Source organism: Myxocyprinus asiaticus, chromosome 3 (genome assembly GCF_019703515.2).
Source record: "Myxocyprinus asiaticus isolate MX2 ecotype Aquarium Trade chromosome 3, UBuf_Myxa_2, whole genome shotgun sequence".
In the NCBI taxonomy this organism is placed as follows: domain Eukaryota; kingdom Metazoa; phylum Chordata; class Actinopteri; order Cypriniformes; family Catostomidae; genus Myxocyprinus; species Myxocyprinus asiaticus.
Genome location: NC_059346.1, coordinates 16,076,892 through 16,095,371, shown reverse-complemented (window position 1 = coordinate 16,095,371; position 18,480 = coordinate 16,076,892). Strand labels below are relative to the sequence as shown.

The 18,480-nt window shown below is 44.8% G+C and overlaps 1 protein-coding gene across 3 annotated transcripts in view; it reads left to right on the top strand.

Moving 5' to 3' along the window:
- Window positions 1-18,458, top strand: part of LOC127419502 (teneurin-1-like) — a 300,512-nt gene extending 282,054 nt beyond the window's left edge. For all 3 annotated transcript variants that reach the window (XM_051660961.1, XM_051660952.1, XM_051660942.1), the window contains 4 exons: window positions 8,604-8,994; window positions 10,340-11,560; window positions 15,362-15,504; window positions 15,746-18,458. In XM_051660961.1, coding sequence (XP_051516921.1) covers window positions 8,604-8,994; window positions 10,340-11,560; window positions 15,362-15,504; window positions 15,746-16,507 — 2,517 coding nt within the window. In that variant the 3' untranslated portion in view covers window positions 16,508-18,458. The remainder of the gene's footprint in view (window positions 1-8,603; window positions 8,995-10,339; window positions 11,561-15,361; window positions 15,505-15,745) is intronic.
- Window positions 18,459-18,480: the final 22 nt, after the last annotated feature.

The following is an 18,480-nucleotide window of genomic DNA, read 5'->3' as shown; positions in this document are numbered from 1 at the left end:
CATAAAGATTTTTTTATATTCCTTCAGACTCAAGTTACACAAATGCAGATATCTCCTGACCTCCTCAAACAAACGCGCTCTTGACGTGCACATCCATTGTTGTTGTTGTTTCCACCTTTGTCTCCTTATATTTAGCACCCAGGGGTGTGAAGTAATTAAGTAAAAATATTTAAGTATTATACTTAAGTATTATTTTTTTTTGGATTTGAAATTGAGAGTGAAATTTAAACTGAATATTTGTAATTTTACTTAATTACATTTCCAAAGACATTTTTGTATTTTTTACTCGCAATTTTATTTAAACTTGAAAAGTACTCACTACATTTTTGCAGATCATTTTCTTTCATCTTTCCGGACTGAAGCCGCCCTTTCACTGCATCCGACAAATTACATATTGAGAAACTGCAGAGTGTCGCATGGCGTCTTTGTGAAGTTCTGACCATCTGCAAATGCAGAATTTCAGATCTGATTTGAGCTTCTGATACGTTGAAATATTTGTGCGGCTAGACCGTATGTGACCACCCGACTGAATATGATGTATTCATTCAAAACTATGAGCACGAAGTGAGAAATATTGACGTTTTTTGTCCTAAACTTTATTCTAAATGCCTGTTACTTCTAAAGATAGGATAGTTATGAAGTCAAAAATGATCATTCACATTGCAAATATATATATATATATATATATATATTAAAACAAAAGGCTTTGTAATTAAATGTGTACATGTCATTTATTTCTACACTTGCCTTCATATTTAAATCATATCTATGCATTTTTACTTCCTATTTGCTGAATTATAATTGTTGTTGTTAGGCAACTATTAATTATAATAATAACTATAAAACCAGCAATTATAATGATGATAATGATAATGAATAATGATAATAAAAATTATGGAATTTGAGTAAATATTAATTGTGAATTTTATTGAATTCATCCATCTGCTCAACAGCAAGATTTGGTAGCAAACCTCAGAAAACAATTTACAAAACTAACAACATTACTAACTTTCTCCAAAGCTTATTTTGAATTTTTTTTATCTTTCTCTATGCCTCAAAGGGCTAGGTGCTCTGACATCGCAATTTGTGAGTGCCTTCTCCCGTGCAGTGAACATTGCGTGACTGTGGCAATATTTTTGCAAAAAAAAATTATCTGGTTCATTACACATCCCAGGGCAGTTCTGAAGTGAAATGTCCACTGTGTGGCACTTAAAGTGAGTGAAATGTTCCCTGAACAGATGAAGTTTTTGTGGTTAATGTTCTATCGAGATTTAAATCAAGAAAGCCCACCTTCCTACCCTAAACCATAAACCTAAACCTCACCGATAGTGTCGTAAAAAGCAAATGTGAGATGAAAAACAACATTTCTGAAGCAACCGCGTCATTTTGTGGTGCTTCTATGACACTTTGGGCTCACGTGTGGACTTGTGTACCCTTCAGGACTTGTACCCTGGACCTTTGTATCGCAGTACACTCTTATCAGTTGGGCTACCACGCAATTAGATCACACTTAAACAAGCTTGTAAATGTAGTTGGTCATGTATTGCAAACGTTAAAATGAGTCATGCGCTATAGTAAAAGTGTTTATATGTCATAATTAAGAACGGAAAAGAGCAAAAAGTATGTGTTTATGAAATGTTAATATGTCGTTATATTTGACGATTTGAGTGAAAGTGGATAAAAGTCATTGTTGTTTTAGCACCTCTAGTGTTCATTCCACCAGGAAATTGCTGTGTTACACACAACAGGCCACATAAAAATAATTTTGAAAACATCCTGTTTACTTTCGTATCCTCCGTTCCCTGATGGAGGGAACGAGACTTTGTGTCGATGTAGTGACACTAGGGGTCACTCTTGGGAGCCCCAGACACCTCTGCTTTCTTGAAAAAAGGCCAGTGAGAATTGACGAGTGGAATTTGCATGCCACTCCCCCAGACATATGGGTATAAAAGGAGCTGGTATGCAACCACTCATTCGGGTTTTGTGCTGAGGAGCCGAGACCAGGTCTCGGCCATTTCAGCGGGTAGTTCAGCGTTGTGGCAAGAGGGACACAACGTCTCATTCCCTCCATCAGGGAACGGAGGTTACGAAAGTAAACAGGACGTTCCCTATCTGTCACTCACTCGATGTTGTGTCGATGTAGTGACACAAGGGATCCCTATACAAAACGCCACAACTATCTGAACTGTGTTACGTGAACTGGTGGTGAGTGACGGGCAGACCACTGTGTGCCTCATAGCCAGCACACCAGGCCGTCACGTAACCTCCCCCAACGCTTTTATGAACATCGAACGGTCCTTCAGGAACAAGTCGACTGCCCAATTATAGGGACAGGCTAGCCCAGCCGAGGCCCCTTTCTCTCAATTTTCTCCCTAAAAAGAGTGGAATTTGTTAACCGACTGGGAGCCATAAGTGTCTGCGTTGGGGGGTGTCCCTCCCAAGGGGAAGACACCGCGGAGACCACACCCCGCCCAAAAAGAGGGGGGGTATTTTGAGTGGACTACGTCACATGGTCTTACCGAGTCTTGTCGGAAGTATGTCACATGGAGAGGTCCCATGGTAGGTACTACCCGAAGGGGGAGGAGTTTCTACAGAGCATGGTGACCGGGGGCAGAGGGCCTCTGTCCAAGGAAGACGCAGTTTGCCGACAGGGAAACGATTTTGCAGAAGATATCACATGGAGTTGCCTTCGGGGAACCAGCACATGTGGAGCACCTACCTCAGTACAGGGGCTCATTAGCGCACGTACTGGGCCGGTCAGCGAGTTTCTCCACAAACTCAACTGCCAGAGGGCTAAGGAGGAAAGTCATCCAGGGATCACAGTCTGTGAACACGACTTGGAGTCAAGACTGCACGTCTTCACCTCAAGGGAGGGGAAAGGCGCTATGCGCAAGTGGTACACCTGGCCAGCTGTCCCGGATCTTACCTGCTCGTGCCTGCCAATACACGGGACGAGATCAGCTCAACCCGGAGATTGTAGAACCTTGCAAAAGTATTGGGTGATGCCCAGCCCACTGCTCTGCAGATGTCTGCCAAAGAGGCACCACTGGCCAGGGCCCAGGAGGCCGCCACACTCCTGATAGAGTGGGCTCATAACCCCACAGGGGGCGGCATGTCCTGAGCCTGATATGCCATCGCGTTGGCGTCAATGACCCAGTGGGTGATCCTCTGTTTGGAGACAGCGCTTCCTTTCCGCTATCCACCAAAGCAGACATAGAGCTGATCGGCGCTTCTAAGGATCTGCGTATGATCCAAATAGATGCGTAAAGCTCGCACCGGACACAGCAACGCCAAGGCTGGGTCTGCCTCATCCTGGGGCAGCACTTGCAGGTTCACCACCTGATCCCTAAAAGGGGTCGTGAGAACCTTGGGCACATAGCCCGGTCAGGGTCTCAAGATCATGTGAGAGTAACCCGGACCAAACTTCAGGCACGATTCGCTAACAGAGAACGCCTGCAGGTCCACTAACCTTTTGATGGAAGTGAGCGCTGTCAGGAGGGCAGTCTTCAAAGAGAGTGCCTTAAGCTCAGCTGACTCCAAGGGCTCAAAGGGAGCTCCCTGTAGACCCAAAGGACTACAGAGAGGTCCCACGAGGGGACGAGGCACAGCCTGGAGGGATTCAACCTCCTAGCGCCTCTCAGGAACCTGATGATCAAGTCGTGCTCCCCCAAGTACTTACCATCTACTGCATCGTGATGAGCCGAAATAGCGGCTACATACACCTTCAGGGTGGAGGGGGACAGCCGCCAGCCTCTCCTGCAGGAAGGAAGGCACCGATCCGACTGCGCATCTCTGGGGGTCTTCGCATCGGGAAGAACACCACTTCAAGGCATCCTAGCCTGAGTGATTGTGTCTACCACCGTGGGTGGTAGGCCACTTAGGTCTTCCGCATCCCATCCAAGGGCCAGACGTGGAGATTCCAGAGGTCTGGTCGCGGTGCCAGATGGTGCCCCGTCCCCGAAAAAGAAGGTCCTTCCTCAGGGGAATTCGCCGGGGGGGGGGCTGACGCGAGGAGCGTGAGATCCAAGAGGTTGGCCAGTAGGTTGCTAATAGGATGACCTGCTCCTTGTCCTCCCTGACCTTGCACAGGGTCTGTGCAAGTAGGCTCACTGGGGAAAATGCATATTTGTGTAGTCCAGGGGGCCAGCTGTGTGCCAGTGCATCTGTACCGAGGGGTGCCTCGGTCAGGGCGTACCGAAGCGAACAGTGGGAGGATTCTCGGGAAGCAAACAGGTCTACTTGTGCTCAACCGAATCGACTCCAAATCAGCTGGACCACCTGAGGGTGGAGTCTCCACTCTCCCCTGAGGGTAACCTGACATGACAGCACATCCGCTGCAGTGTCGAGGTCGCCCGGGATGTGAGTGGCTCGTAGCGACTTGAGGCGGGCGAGTTGTGACATATGGGAGCATAGACCGCCTTGACGGTTGATGTACCCTACCGTCGCTGTGTTGTCCGTCTGGACCAACACGTGCTTTCCCTGGATCAACGGCCGGAACCTCCGCAGGGCGAGCAGTACTGCTAACAACTCGAGGCAGTTGATGTGCCCATTGTGCACATGGGCCGATGTGCGCAGCTGCGGGCCAGTCCAGGAGCTGGCGGCTGTGTGCCCATTGCATACAGCGCCCCAATCCATCTTGGAGGCATCTGTTGTAACCATGACATGCCTGGAGACCTGCTCTAGGGGAACGTAGAAATGCAAGGTCGGTCCAAGGACTGAAGAGGTGGTGACAGATCGGCGTGATGGCCACACAATGTGTCCCGCGGCGCCATGCCCATCTCGGGACCAGAGTCTGAAGCCAGTGCTGAAGCGGTCTCATATGCATCAACCTGAGCGGTGTGGCCGCCGCTGAGGATGCCATATGCTCCAGGAGCCTCTGAAAAGTTTTCAGTGGAACCGCTGTCCTCCGTCTGAACACCTTCAGACAGTTCAGCACCGACTGCACGCGCACGCTCGTTCGTGAGGCGCGCTGTCATCGAGACTGAGTCCAACTCCAAACAGAGAAAAGAGATGCTCTGAACCGGGAAGAGCTTGCTCTTTTCCCAGTTGACCCGAAGCCCCAGTCGGCTGAGGTGCCAGAGCACAAGGTCCCTGTGTGCGCACAGCAACTCTTGAGAGTGAGCTAGAATTAGCCAGTCGTCGAGATAGTTGAGGATGCGGATGCCCACTTCCCTTAGCGGGGCAAGGGCTGCCTCTGCGACCTTCGTGAAGACGTGAGGGGACAAGGACAGGCCAAAGGGGAGGACCTTGTACTGGTGCGCCTGGCCTTTGAAGGCAAACCGCAGGAAGGGTCTGTGTCGAGGTAAGACCAAGACGTGGAAGTACACGTCCGTCAGGTCTACCACCGCGAACCAATCTTGATGCCGGACGCTCATTAGAATGCGTTTTTGCATCAGCATCTTGGACAGGAGTCTGTGCAAAGCCCGCTTCAGTACTCGCAGGTACAGGATTGTTCGCAACCCACTGCCTTTCTTTGGTACGATGAAGTAAGGGCTGTAGAACCCTTTCTTCATCTCGGCTGGAGGGACAGGCTCTATTGTGCCCTAGCACAGAAGGGCATCTCTGCATGCAAGGTAGCGGCGGTGAAGCGGACGCCGCTGAACCTGGGTGGGCGCCTGGCGAACTGAATCACGTAGCCGAGTCGGATGGTCCGGGTCAGCCATCATGACGGGTTGGAAAGCGCGAGCCACGCGCCCAAACTCCGGGCGAGGGGGACCGAGGGAATGATCACGTCAGACATACCGGTGGGTGGGACCTCGCGGCGGGGCGGAGCTCGAGGTGCCACATTGAGGGGACTCAATGAAGATTCTCCTCCCGGCCCTCCACCGGGGGATGGAGTTGTCTGTCGACCAGCTCCAGAGAAGTGGGTCTCCTCGCCCCTGGGTCACCAGTCTCGGGGGGCTTCGAAGCCTTCCTCGGGTTCTTAGCGGTCGGCCGAGTGACGGGTAGCATCTGCTTCCTGCGGAGGGCTCCACACCGGAGCCGGTGTTGTTGCTGCAGGAGGATGCCCTTGGCGATGAGCAGACAGGGTGCAGGGTCTTAAGCCATGCTGGGGCAGGATATGTTGTAAGGCCTCCGTCTGCTTCTTCACTGCCGAGAACTGCTGGGCAAAGTCCTCGACGGCATCGCCAAACAGGCCAACCTGGGAAATGGGGGCGTCAAGGAACCATGCCTTGTCCGCCTCTCCCATCTCGACCAAGTTGAGCTCCTGGACCACCAGTGTGGACATCGTCTGCCCGAGAGACCGCGCCATGACCTTCGTCGCCCGGAGAGCGAGGTCGGTCGCCGAGCGCAGTTCTTGCATCAATCCTGGATCAGAACTACCCTCGAGCAGTTCTTTTAGTGCCTTGGCTTGTTGTACTTGCAGGAGAGCCATGGCGTGCAAGGCGGAGGCAGCTTGTCCAGCGGCACCGCACGCCACGGTCATCAGGGATGTTGTAAACCTACAGGCCCTTACAGGAGCTTCGAGCGCCCATCCAGGTGGCGGCGCTCTGCGGACACAAGTGCACCGCAAGCGCCTTATCCACCTGGGGGATCACCGAATACCCCCTGGCCGCTCCACCATCGAGGATAGTGAGAGCGGGGGAGCTGAAAGACCGGAACAGGGTAGTAAAAGGTGCCTCCCACGAGCTTGTCAGCTCCTCATGCACTTCCGGGAAGAAAGGAACGGGGGCCCAGGAACCAATCGTCGAGCCGCAAGGGTTCAGGGGAGAGTGGAGGGTTCCACTCTAGCCCAACGCTCGTGGCCGCCCGGGAAAGCATGTCTGTCATTTCCGCATCGGCGTGAGTCTGGGCGACCGTTCCCGAAGGAGGAAGCCCAGCCGAAGCCTCTACATCAGACTGGACAAGCCCGCTCTCTGATGCTGCGCTCAATAACTCATCGTCTTCCCGAGCTCCGAAAGAGAAGTCGAACTCGCGCTGAGATGAGCCGGCGGTCTCGTGCAAGAGCCCGATCGGGGCAAGCGAGCGTGCTGGGGAATGGGAGGTCCGTGGGGGGAAACCTGGCGGAGGTGGTCCCATTGATGTCCCCATATCGCCCCCAGTGCTAACCGATACGGCCTCAAACCGTAGGTAGAAGGACCGGTGCGGGGAGCCGCTGGAGTGCAACGTTGCATGACTGCAATGTTGCCATGGTCATGTTCTCACAATGAGGACATGACTCATCCACGAACGATGTCTCCGCGTGGACAGTGCCCAGACACGTTAAGACAGCGATCGTGGCCATCAGAAGCGGAGAGATAACAACCGCAACCAGGAATAACACACAAACGGAAAGGCATCTATAAAAAGATGTTCCGTGTGTGCCGCTCTTTTTGTGAACGAAAATATACTCTTTTAGAATATACTCTCTTATTTTCGCTCTGCTGAAGCGCCCAGGGGCATTCTCTGCACTCCATGGGTGCAGTGGGGGAGAAGCCACTGAAATGCGCCGTAAATCCAGCAGTTTTGAGGTGCGTCTTTGGAGGGAATTTAATTCAGTGCACTGAATACAACCGCTCGGCTCCGAAGAGAAAATCTGAATGAGTGGTTGCATACCAGCTCCTTTTATACCCGTATGTCCGGGGGAGTGGCATGCAAATTCCACTCACCAATTTTCATTGGCCTTTTTTAAAAAAAAGCAGAGGTGTTTGGGGCTCCCAGGAGTGACCCCTAGTGTCACTGCATCGACACAATGTCGAGTGAGTGAGTGACAGATAGGGAAATGTAGTTATTGTAACATGATTCTTTGACCAGGTTGCGAATGCCACTGGGGGAGAAATATGACAGTTGTCGGAGACTGTAAAAAGGTGACTTTAAAACCAATCAAATTTAACAACATACTCTCTCACACAATCTCCTCTCTTGATTTCATTCTAGTTAGGAAAAAAGTTACCTTTTACTTTATTAATACTTAAGTACAATTTAATGTGATTACTTTTTACTTTCACTCAAATATATTTTTGGCTAGATACTTTTAATTGAGTAAGATTTTCACTCAATATCCATACTTTCACTTAAGTATAATTTCTGAGTACTTTTTACATCCCTGTTAGCACTATTACATCTTCTAGTGCTTCTTTGTGAAACCAAAGGCTCAATTTTGAGTGTTGCCACCTTGTGGACCCACTAATTGTTGCAAAAACTCCAGGCGCATGCACATTCGGCGCGTTCAGATTATGCGCAGTTAGAAAAAACGAGCCACACGCATTCAGTGCTTTAGCACTCTGCGGATGATGAAATGTCCTGTACGTAGACGCCTAGCATTCACTTCTGGCCAAAGTGGCGCCACCCAGTGGTTGGTCAGAACAACTGTGGATAGCAATTTATTGCAATTTTGTCCACACAAAAAGAAAATTAGCTAAATCTGGCAAAACCTCCCATAATGAAAAGACATAAATAAGAAATTAAAACAGTAAAAAACTACTCTATTACAGTAAGGAGAATCATTAATATTACAAGGTGCAAATACAGGTAAAATGTCTGTGCTCATTACAGTATTATTTTTGTTTTGGTGGGGGGGGTGAAATGTGACCTGGGCATGTTTTTATAAGATTCATCCTCCTACCGGTGTCATATTATCTCTCTCTGTGTCTTTTTTTCTCCTGGTTCTTTCCCTCTCTCAGTCTGTTCAGCTGTTGTTACACAGCCAGCGTCGCTATACGTTTGAATATGATCAGACAGACTGTCTGCTGTCTGTCACCCTCCCCAGCATGGTGAAACACAGCCTGCAGACATCTCTCTCTGTGGGCTATTACCGAAACACCTACACACCACCAGACTCGCTGACCTCCAGCTTCACGCAGGACTTTGCCCATGATGGCCGTCTGCTCCAGAGCCTGTACCTGGGAACAGGTAGGCGGGTGATCTACAAGTACAGCCGAGTGGCCCGACTTGCTGAAATCCTCTATGACTCAACACTTGTGACCTTCACCTATGATGAAGCAACAGGTGCTGTTAAAACCATCCACCTGATGCATGAAGGATTCGTCTGCACCATCCGCTACAGACAGACAGGTAAGAGCAATATGTCGACAGTATTATTAGACAGATACATTGGGTATCATTCACTAATGATTTGTGTTCAAGTGTTTTTGCACAGATGTGTGCAAATTTCTGCCAGATTCACAATAGGTATGTATGCACATAAATTTGTTCTTACACTTTAATGTTGATGAATCCAGATTTTTCTAAATGAGGTGTGCCAGTATACTAAACATTAACATAATTATCATAATAAACACCCAATTAATTTCAGTATATGGGCTTTCTGTCTACAGTATATGTACCTCTTCTGTACAGCCATTAAGAAAGATTTGATGAATCATGATTTCTGTGCGAAAATGTTCACACAGGTTTTACTCACAAATGAGTGAATGAGATCCATTGACAAAACAGCAGGTAATACATTTTTTAGGTATCAGATTTCACTATAGCCATTTGCTTGGAGTCAGGGAAGATAATTTAATCAATCATCAGCAAAACCTTGCTGGTGTAGCTGGTTGAACAGCACGGTCTTTCTGATGAAGCTGGTTAAGTTAGTTTAAAAGGCTGGCGGGGAAACCAGCACACCAGCATCCAATGCTTTGGGACCAGCACACAAAACACACCATAAGCTGGCTAAAATAATAATTTTCAATGTGTGGGTTTGATCATAAATTTTAAAAAATTGTTAGTGCAAGCCTACATTTTGTCATTTGGCAGACACTTTTATCCAAGGGACATACAAATGTGGAACATAGCTATTTTTCATACAAACATCAACAATATCTTCAGTATCACACTGAAAAGTTCCAAGAGTAGCTAGAATAGTTCAGAAGTTAGAGCAAAAGAAAGAGACAAAAAACAATTTTTTGATGAATCATGATTTCTGTACGAAAATGTTCATACAGGTTTTACTCACAAATGAGTGAATGAAATCCATTGACAAAACAGCAAGTAATAAAATGTGTAGATATCAGATTTCGCTATAGCCATTTTCTTGGAGTCAGGGAAGATAATTTAATCAATTAATAGAGACAGACAGGATGATTTTCCCTCTGCAGAGATAAACAGGTGAGGTAATAATACCGTCAGAGAGACAAGTATGATGGGTGAGCAATTGGACAGAGAAGCTGTTAAGATGGTTGTACTCTTGCACTAATCACTTCCCTTGCACTCCCCTCCTGCTTGGCTGATCTAAAAGTGCCTTGAATCACAGTCAGACGGCAGATAGTGGGGAGTTCATCTATCTCTTACTGGCAAAGCTGACTCATGTATTACCTCACCTTTGTGTGACTTCCTGCTCTGCTGCTAACTTTTCTTTGTGTCTTGTTTATTTTTCTCTTTCATCTCTCTCTCTCTCTCTGTCTGTTGGGTTCAGGTCCTCTAGTGAGTAGACAAATATATCGCTTCAGTGAGGAGGGGTTGGTTAACGCTCGGTTCGACTACAGCTACAACAACTTCAGAGTCACCAGCATGCAAGCTATGATCAACGAAACACCACTTCCTATTGACCTCTACCGCTATGTGGATGTGTCGGGACGAATCGAACAGTTTGGGAAATTCAGTGTCATAAACTACGACCTTAACCAAGTCATCACCACGCATGCCATGAAGCACACCAAGATCTTCAACCCCAATGGACAAGTGATCGAAGTGCAATACGAGATTTTGAAAGCCATCGCCTACTGGATGACGCTGCAGTACGACAGTATGGGACGCGTCACAAATTGCGATATTCGAATAGGCGTAGACAGCAACATCACACGATACGCATATGAGTATGACGCAGATGGGCAATTGCAAACAGTTGCCATAAACGACCGCCCGCAGTGGCGCTATAGCTATGATCTGAATGGAAACATAAACTTGCTGAGTCATGGTAACAGTGCACGGTTGACACCACTACGCTACGATCTCCGAGACCGAATCACACGCCTCGGAGAAATCCAGTACCGCACTGATGAGGATGGGTTCTTGCGTCTCCGTGGCAACCTGCTCTTTGATTATGGTTCAAATGGACTGCTTTTGGGTGCCTATGACCGGGACAGTGGACAGAGGGTGTGGTACCGTTACGATGGGCTTGGCAGGAGAGTTGCAAGCCGTACTACTGATGGCGCACAGTTGCAGTTTTTCTACGCTGATTTGACGGAACCAACACGCGTCACACATCTATACAATCACAGTAGTGCGGAGATCACTTCCCTCTATTATGACCTTCAAGGACACCTTATTGCTATGGAGATGAGCAGTGGCGAGGAATTCTACATAGCATGTGACAATGCCGGAACACCTCTTGCGGTTTTCAGTAGCCGTGGCCATGTGGTGAAAGAACTTCGATACACACCGTACGGAGATGTTTACCGAGATTCCAATCCCACCTTTCCTCTCATCTTTGGATTTCAAGGAGGGTTGTATGACTCGTTCACCAGGTTGGTGCATCTTGGTCGCCGTGACTATGATGTGGTAGCTGGAAGATGGACGACGCCTAACCACGAATTGTGGGCAGAGCTGAGTGTGAATCCTAAGCCATTTAATTTGTATGCGTTTAAGAACAACTACCCTCTGGGAAACCTACAGGATGTAACCAGGTTCATAACAGGTAAGAGTGGAGTTACCTAAAAGGTGCTATTCCACCATCAGGCTGAACGGTCCTCGTTGAGGGACCACTCAGGGGTCATGGGCACATTTACAGTTTTTTTTTTTTTTTTTTTACAATGTGGTGCTGCAAAATCAATAATAAAATGAACTGATTGACCAAATGACCAGTCGTGAGTTGCCACATCAGTGAGGTTCCACCAGTACATTTAAGTACGGTTAGCTAACCATGCTGAGATGTCCGTTTTGTAATCGTACCATTCCGAACTGTACTCAAGTGGTAATGCTACTGGAACAGTCACTCAATGGCCAAATGGTGGAAAAGTGCTATAAGATACTACTCCTAATAATGCGTCCAGTTTGAATCCTCTGGGTTGGCCAGGTAAAGTCAGCACTATAGTATAACAGAAAAATAATTATTTTGGGAATCTTTGTCCTAACCCCCTGTACACTTCAACTCAGTATGTCCAGTGGGGCAAGTTTCACTTGTTCTTTATGTAAAAATTTGAATCAGGAGGTGTTTGCTGGTGAGGTGAAACTAGTGTCATGTTTTTGGCCTTGTGAGCTGTGAGTGTGCTTTATGTCAGTGACATTTCCCTAAGGGGAAATGAACAGCTGAAAAATAGCACATGGCAGAACTGAGATTAATTAGTTGCACCCACTGCAACTTACTGTACACCAGTGGTTCTCAATTTTTTTGGGTCACGCCCCCCTTTGAAACAAGAAAAACTTTTGGCCCCCCACCCTTCCAAATTATCATTTTGTTTTACTGAAGAAAAAATGCTTTTAAAAGATTAAACTACATTTTCTTTCATCTTCATTTGACAAGGTTTTATTTAAAGGTGCAGTATGTAAGATTCAGAAACCCTTGTTATTAATGACGCCTGTGGCCGTTAAGTGAACTGCAGCCAGCTACCTGTTGCTCATGCTCGTGCACACACTCCATAGGGACGCGAGCGAGCATCGACCAAAACAATAACGTAACGTACAAAGAGGCTGAACATGATTCACCAACATCATGCTGACAGATGAGGTAGCATAATTAAAATTACAGTTATAATTGTTTTAATACAAACTTTGAGAATGCATATTATATTTGACTCTCCAGTGCTGGAACAGAGCTAAAATAAAGTGTGGATATAGGTCTGACTATGCAAGACTGTAGTTTGAAGTAATCACTTTTCTTTGCATGATACATTGACTGCATTTATACGATAGCCTATTTCGGTGTTAGCTAGCTAGCTAACCAGCTTTATCAATAGCTGTTAGCTAAATTTGGTGGATGATGACAGTAGCTGTATATAAAATAGACTGTACATTATAAATATGTTGACACAATTCAGTATTGATGTGATTCCATCACAACTGTCTGATTCCATCACAACTGTGATCAATTTTGATATATCGATGTGCTATTGTTTTATAATAATAGAATGTATATATTTTCTGTATAACCAAGTTACGTTATACTAATGAATGGAGCTTTTTACATTATCTTGAACATTGTCTAGCATTAATTTCATGTATTATTGTAGTTTACCATGCTGAATAATTACAGATTAACATTTACATGAACCTGACTTTTAGTATAAAGAGAAGATCATTGAAATTATTTGAAAGTTACGAAACAAGGTAGCTTGCAATTCGGCAGCATTAGCAGGCAAGATCAAGTTAGCTAAAATTACACAGCTCAATCCTTATGGCACTATATTTCACATGCTTTGCAGTTATGTAAGCTTACCTGTCCAATAAGAAGAACGCCAATTCAATGTCGGTTTTGATCCCTAAAACCGAACCTCCAGGAATCAAATGCCCTGCTGATGTTCACTCTAGTTTTTGCTTGACCACGATCACGTTCCCGCTTAGCCAGACAGGATTCAGTAGATAAATGTTTTGTTTTTGTTTTGTTTTTTTGGCTTACTCTGAGTTTGTGTAGGAGTCGGTGTTGTGCTGGGAGCCGGACGTTTGCTGGATTCCATCTCTAAGATAACATTACCTAGTGTTGCAGACTGTCTGTTGACACTGTTGAATAGTGAAAGAGAAGCTACTGTCTGAGGCAAGGGTCTCGGGAGCGCACATAAACGTCACATCCTTTGGATTTTCCTGGCAAAAGCAACCCGCTCCCTTCGCATGAAAATCAGTCTACAGGCTTTAAAAGGCAACCTAGGAAATCTGGGAAGGGCTCATTTTTTAAGTTGCGTTACAAGCAGTTCACACATTGGCAAAAACAAAGGCGAATATTACATGAAAAATTTTACATATTGCAATGAAAACTGAATGGACTTCACTCCAGGGGGGCTGGGCCGCTCAGAAAACCAAATCCTCCATTCATCTGCATTTAACTACCAGAAAGTTCTCAATGGAGACAATTTTACTCTAGAATAGTTATTTTTTAATACAAATTGGTAATTGCAAGGATTCATATCTATGAATGGAAATAAGCTTCAGCAGCCTCTATAAAAGTAAAAAAAAAAAAATCCTCATCCAGTAATAATAAATGACTGTGATTGTCGCATCCTTGTCATCGCTGAAAAAAGTAACAAGTATCACATGACAGCGCCGTCTACGCGCTGTTTCTGTAGTGGTCAGGATCTCTGGACAATAATTAACACCTGATTAATGATACTGATAAACTTTAATAAAAACAGACCTTTCCACCATCATTTACTCACCCTCATTCAAAGTCAGTATTACTTTTTTCATCTGTGAAAAACAAGATTGAGGGCTGAGAGGATCGTGTTTGTGGCTGTCCAAGCTCAGAAAGCACATATCAAATCACCTTAAAGTCATCCATAACACTCCTGCCTTAGAGCTCAATTCTTCTGAAGTCATATAGTGTGTTGTGTGAGGAAAAGACAGAAATTTATGACTTAATTCACCTCTTCATTCATCTGAATCTGGCGCGCACGCAAGAATAACCTCGTTTACATGAGCGCACCTGACATCAACGCTTTGGGCTGTCAAGAGCTGTGCATGCAGGATGCGCTGTGGTGCCAGGCTAAAGTTTAAAGGCAGAGGAAAATAAATTGCGAACATCGGTCCTTATGTGAATTTTCCTATCTTTGTTGAATGTGTAAAAGTGAACAAGATTTGAGGATGGGTCAGTCTTCTGCGCCACCCTTGCAATGCTTTGAGAACCACAGCTGTACACCAATTACTAGGACAGTTTCCCTCAAGCAAACTAGGATTAAGATTCTTGCTCAAGGCTATATTGGTGTTAAAACAAGTCTTATTAACCCCTGAGTTCCTTGGTGACTTTCATTTAGGCGAGTGACCCTACAGTATTTCACCAAATACTGCAAGAATCTTCTTGTCTGCCAATACAAAGCAAAAATGTCTATTTAGTATAACAATTTGTGAAATGCAACAATTACACAAAGAGACTCTGGGTCACTGAATCCAGAGGCATTTTAGACTTGTGCTAAACATCTTTATGTAGCTCACACCATTTTCTGTGACATCCCTGCTGCTGAAAAAAAACAAAAAAAAAACACCTAGCCTAAGTTGGTTTGTTGGTCTTAGCTGGTCTCCCAGCTTGGTCAGGCTAGTCTGTTTGCTGTTTTGCTGCACATTTCAGCTGGTCAGGCAGGGAGACCAGTTTTAACAAGGTAGGACTAGCACATTTTTCTAGACAAGGATGGCATTAAGCACTCCTAATGAACTGAAATAAAGGTCTTGTACCATAAGCTACTGATTATAAAAAAAAAATAACTATAAAATAAAGACAAAACTTTAAGGCCTTCTTGAAAAGCTTACCAAAGTTCTTAAACTACTTTACAAGTTTATTATGCTTGTTTCTGTGCAGATATCAGTAGCTGGCTGCAGCTCTTTGGGTTCCAGCTTCATAATGTTGTTCCAGGGTTCCCCAAACCAAAGGTGGAGAACACAGAGCAAACATACGAGATGATGGCCACACAGCTCCGCACACTGACCTGGGACACCAGCAAGGTGAGTTGAGGTTTCCAACAGTACAGCATACTGCCTCTTACAGAAATAATAAGTCTACTTATTCTAGCCTTAAGTGTTAAAGAGAGAGATCACCCAAAAGAAAAATTCAGTATTTCTTTCTTGAGATGATGTTAGGCAATTTTTAAACTTTAATTTTTTTGGCTGAACTTTTAATTTAATATTTTCCTACAATCAAACAACACTCATGGTGGCTATTTCATAAAATATCCAACTTCCTTAGGTTGTACTCGGCATCCAGTGTGATCTTCAGAAGCATTTGAGAAACTTCATCTCATTGGATCGCCTCCCCATGACGCCAGCTAAGGGGAAAATTGGAGGCCGCCAGGGACGTAGACCAATTTTCTCTGCCCTTTCTTCAATTTTTGGAAAAGGTGTGAAATTTGCCATCCTTGATGGAGTGGTTTCAACGGAAATCATCGGTGTGGCAAGCGAGGACAGTCGTCGCATTGCAGCCGTATTGAATGGTGCCGTCTACCTGCGAGGCCTCCATTTCACAGTAGATGGGTGTGACACTCACTATTTCACCAAGGCTGGTCCACTGGAGGCAGATCTGGGTGTGGCTGGGGGTGGCGCTGGAGGCGGAGTCAGAGTGCTGGAGAATGGTGTAAATGTATCAGTGTCCCAGATCAGTGCCATGATTGGTGGGGAAATGCGCCGTTTCGCTGACATTGTCCTCCAGCAGGGGGTGCTTAGCTTTAACATTCGTTATGGAGCATCACCAGAGGAAGAGCGTACACGTGTGCTGGAGGCAGCACGAATAAGAGCTGTGCAGGGAGCATGGCTACGGGAGCAGAAAAGGGTCCTGGATGGGGAAGGCAGCAGTTTGGTATGGAGTGATAAAGAAAAGGATGAGCTCATTGCAGAGGGGCGTGTCTCAGGTTATGATGGGTTCTATGCTCTTCCTGTTGAACCACATCCTGAGCTTGCAGACAGCCCCTTCAACATTCACATGATCAGACATGTAGAAACTGGTCGCAGGTAACAGCGGCACTTAAACACACCTCAACAAGCCTACACACCCCTACCACATATCTTTTCAGCTTTTTGTAGAACCCCAACCAAACATTGCGAGAAAGACTCTATTTGCCTTTAAAATGTGACAAATGATGGTATTAATTTTGATTTTGTGTTTGTAAATGCACTCTTAGCAAGTTCAGCTTTTTTTTTTTCTTTTTTTTCTTTTTTTTTCGGTTTTTGTTTTCAGTTTGGTTATGTAGATTTTGTTGGAAGTCTTTCTTGTTTTACAGTGGCTTAACCGTTCTTACTAAAGAACAAGACTTGCTTGCCAACCTGAGGGCACAGAGAACAATGCACCTGTGACTGTTCTAGACTCACATTAAAGTATCTTCAACTCCACAAATGCAGCCATGCCTCGCTCTCTCACTTCAGTGTGTACAGAAATCATTTGAATTTATGAGAATGTTGAGGGCACCTGGCTTTGTCATTAAATCCTGCAAACCTGAGGGTTTTCTTGTGATTTTATTGACTGCTATGTTAAATGTCTCTCTCAGAATTTTCACATTCATGGCCCTAACAGTTCAAATGACCTTCCTGAAACCCAGTGTTTCAACAGACCTCTGGAAATCTTCTTCTGTTTGATGCTGCTGTCACAAAACTGAACCCCTGGCTACAATATATTTACAGTGTTTGGAGTGTTGGTCACCATCTTGTGTTACTTAATCAGTGTTGATGAAGCTGAAAGAATTAACCTGTTCAACACCACTGCTGTAGAGGGCAGATGTGTTCTCTTTCCGAAAAATGTATAGTTCACTTCTTTTTTTTTTTTTTTTTCAAATGTGTATAAATAAATAAATACAAATATTATGTATGTGGAAATTGTGCCTTCCTGGTCTGCTAGAAACTATCACACGAAATGGGCTTAGACATATTGTACATACTGAATTTATGTACGATATTGAGAGCCAAAAACATTAATGCTAATGCCTGCGAGGTAAATTCTTGTAAACATACCCCAGGATATAAACACACAGTGGCATAGACATGTCCCACTTTACAGTTAAAATGCAGAATTTTTATTTATTCCTTTGTGATTTTTTATTTTGTTTATTTTTAACTTTTTGCTTTTTCTGTACTATGTATCAATGTGAAACTGACATCATGTGCTTGTCAAAGCTCCAGTTTTAGATTTTTATTTTCCCCAATACTTTAACAAGTCCTTTTCCTTCTAGTATGAGGTTTGAGGAGGGTGATGAGTAGGGAAATTAAAGAATAAACTGCTGAAGAAAGGCATTTTTGTGTTAGTGTTGGAGTTGGGTCTTTTCCAAACTATTAAAGTCTGCAGCACTGTGGGTAGACGTTCTGTGTGTAGGACTCTCGATATGGACTTCTGTATATCATTAATGGACTATTGTAGACTGTTTATAGATAATGGACTATTTATACATGACACTCAAGAGAAATAGGAGTAAATGTATTTTCTTGTGAATTCTGTGGATATGCTGTACCATGAAGCTTTGTAATCTTAATCTGAGATATATATTTGCACTGAATATAAGGTGAAGAGATAAATGCATTGGACTGAATTTTCAGAGTGTGCAAATATTTAACAGAACTGTGAAAGAGAGCTATGATCGCACATTACGTTTCCAACATTTTGAAAATCTTAATTTCAATCGAAGTACAATTATGTTGCACGAAGAAGAAAAAAAATAGAGAGTATTCTTTTTAACTTTTGTCATAATCTCGATCATTGCTGAACTGAAAAAAGAATATATAACTTTTGGTTTATGATAAAATCATTTCCTCTCTCAAAAGTCAAGTACTAAAAAATGTCAGTGTCCTCTCAAGTTCATGTGGTGTATATTTGGCTGATAGGCTTTATGTACACAGATTAATGCAGTTTGTTAAACATGCCTATTTAAAAACAAAGTACTTTGGGCAGTGGCCTTTTTATAATAAAAAATCAAATTTAATCCCTTCTTGTGTGTCCGCGTC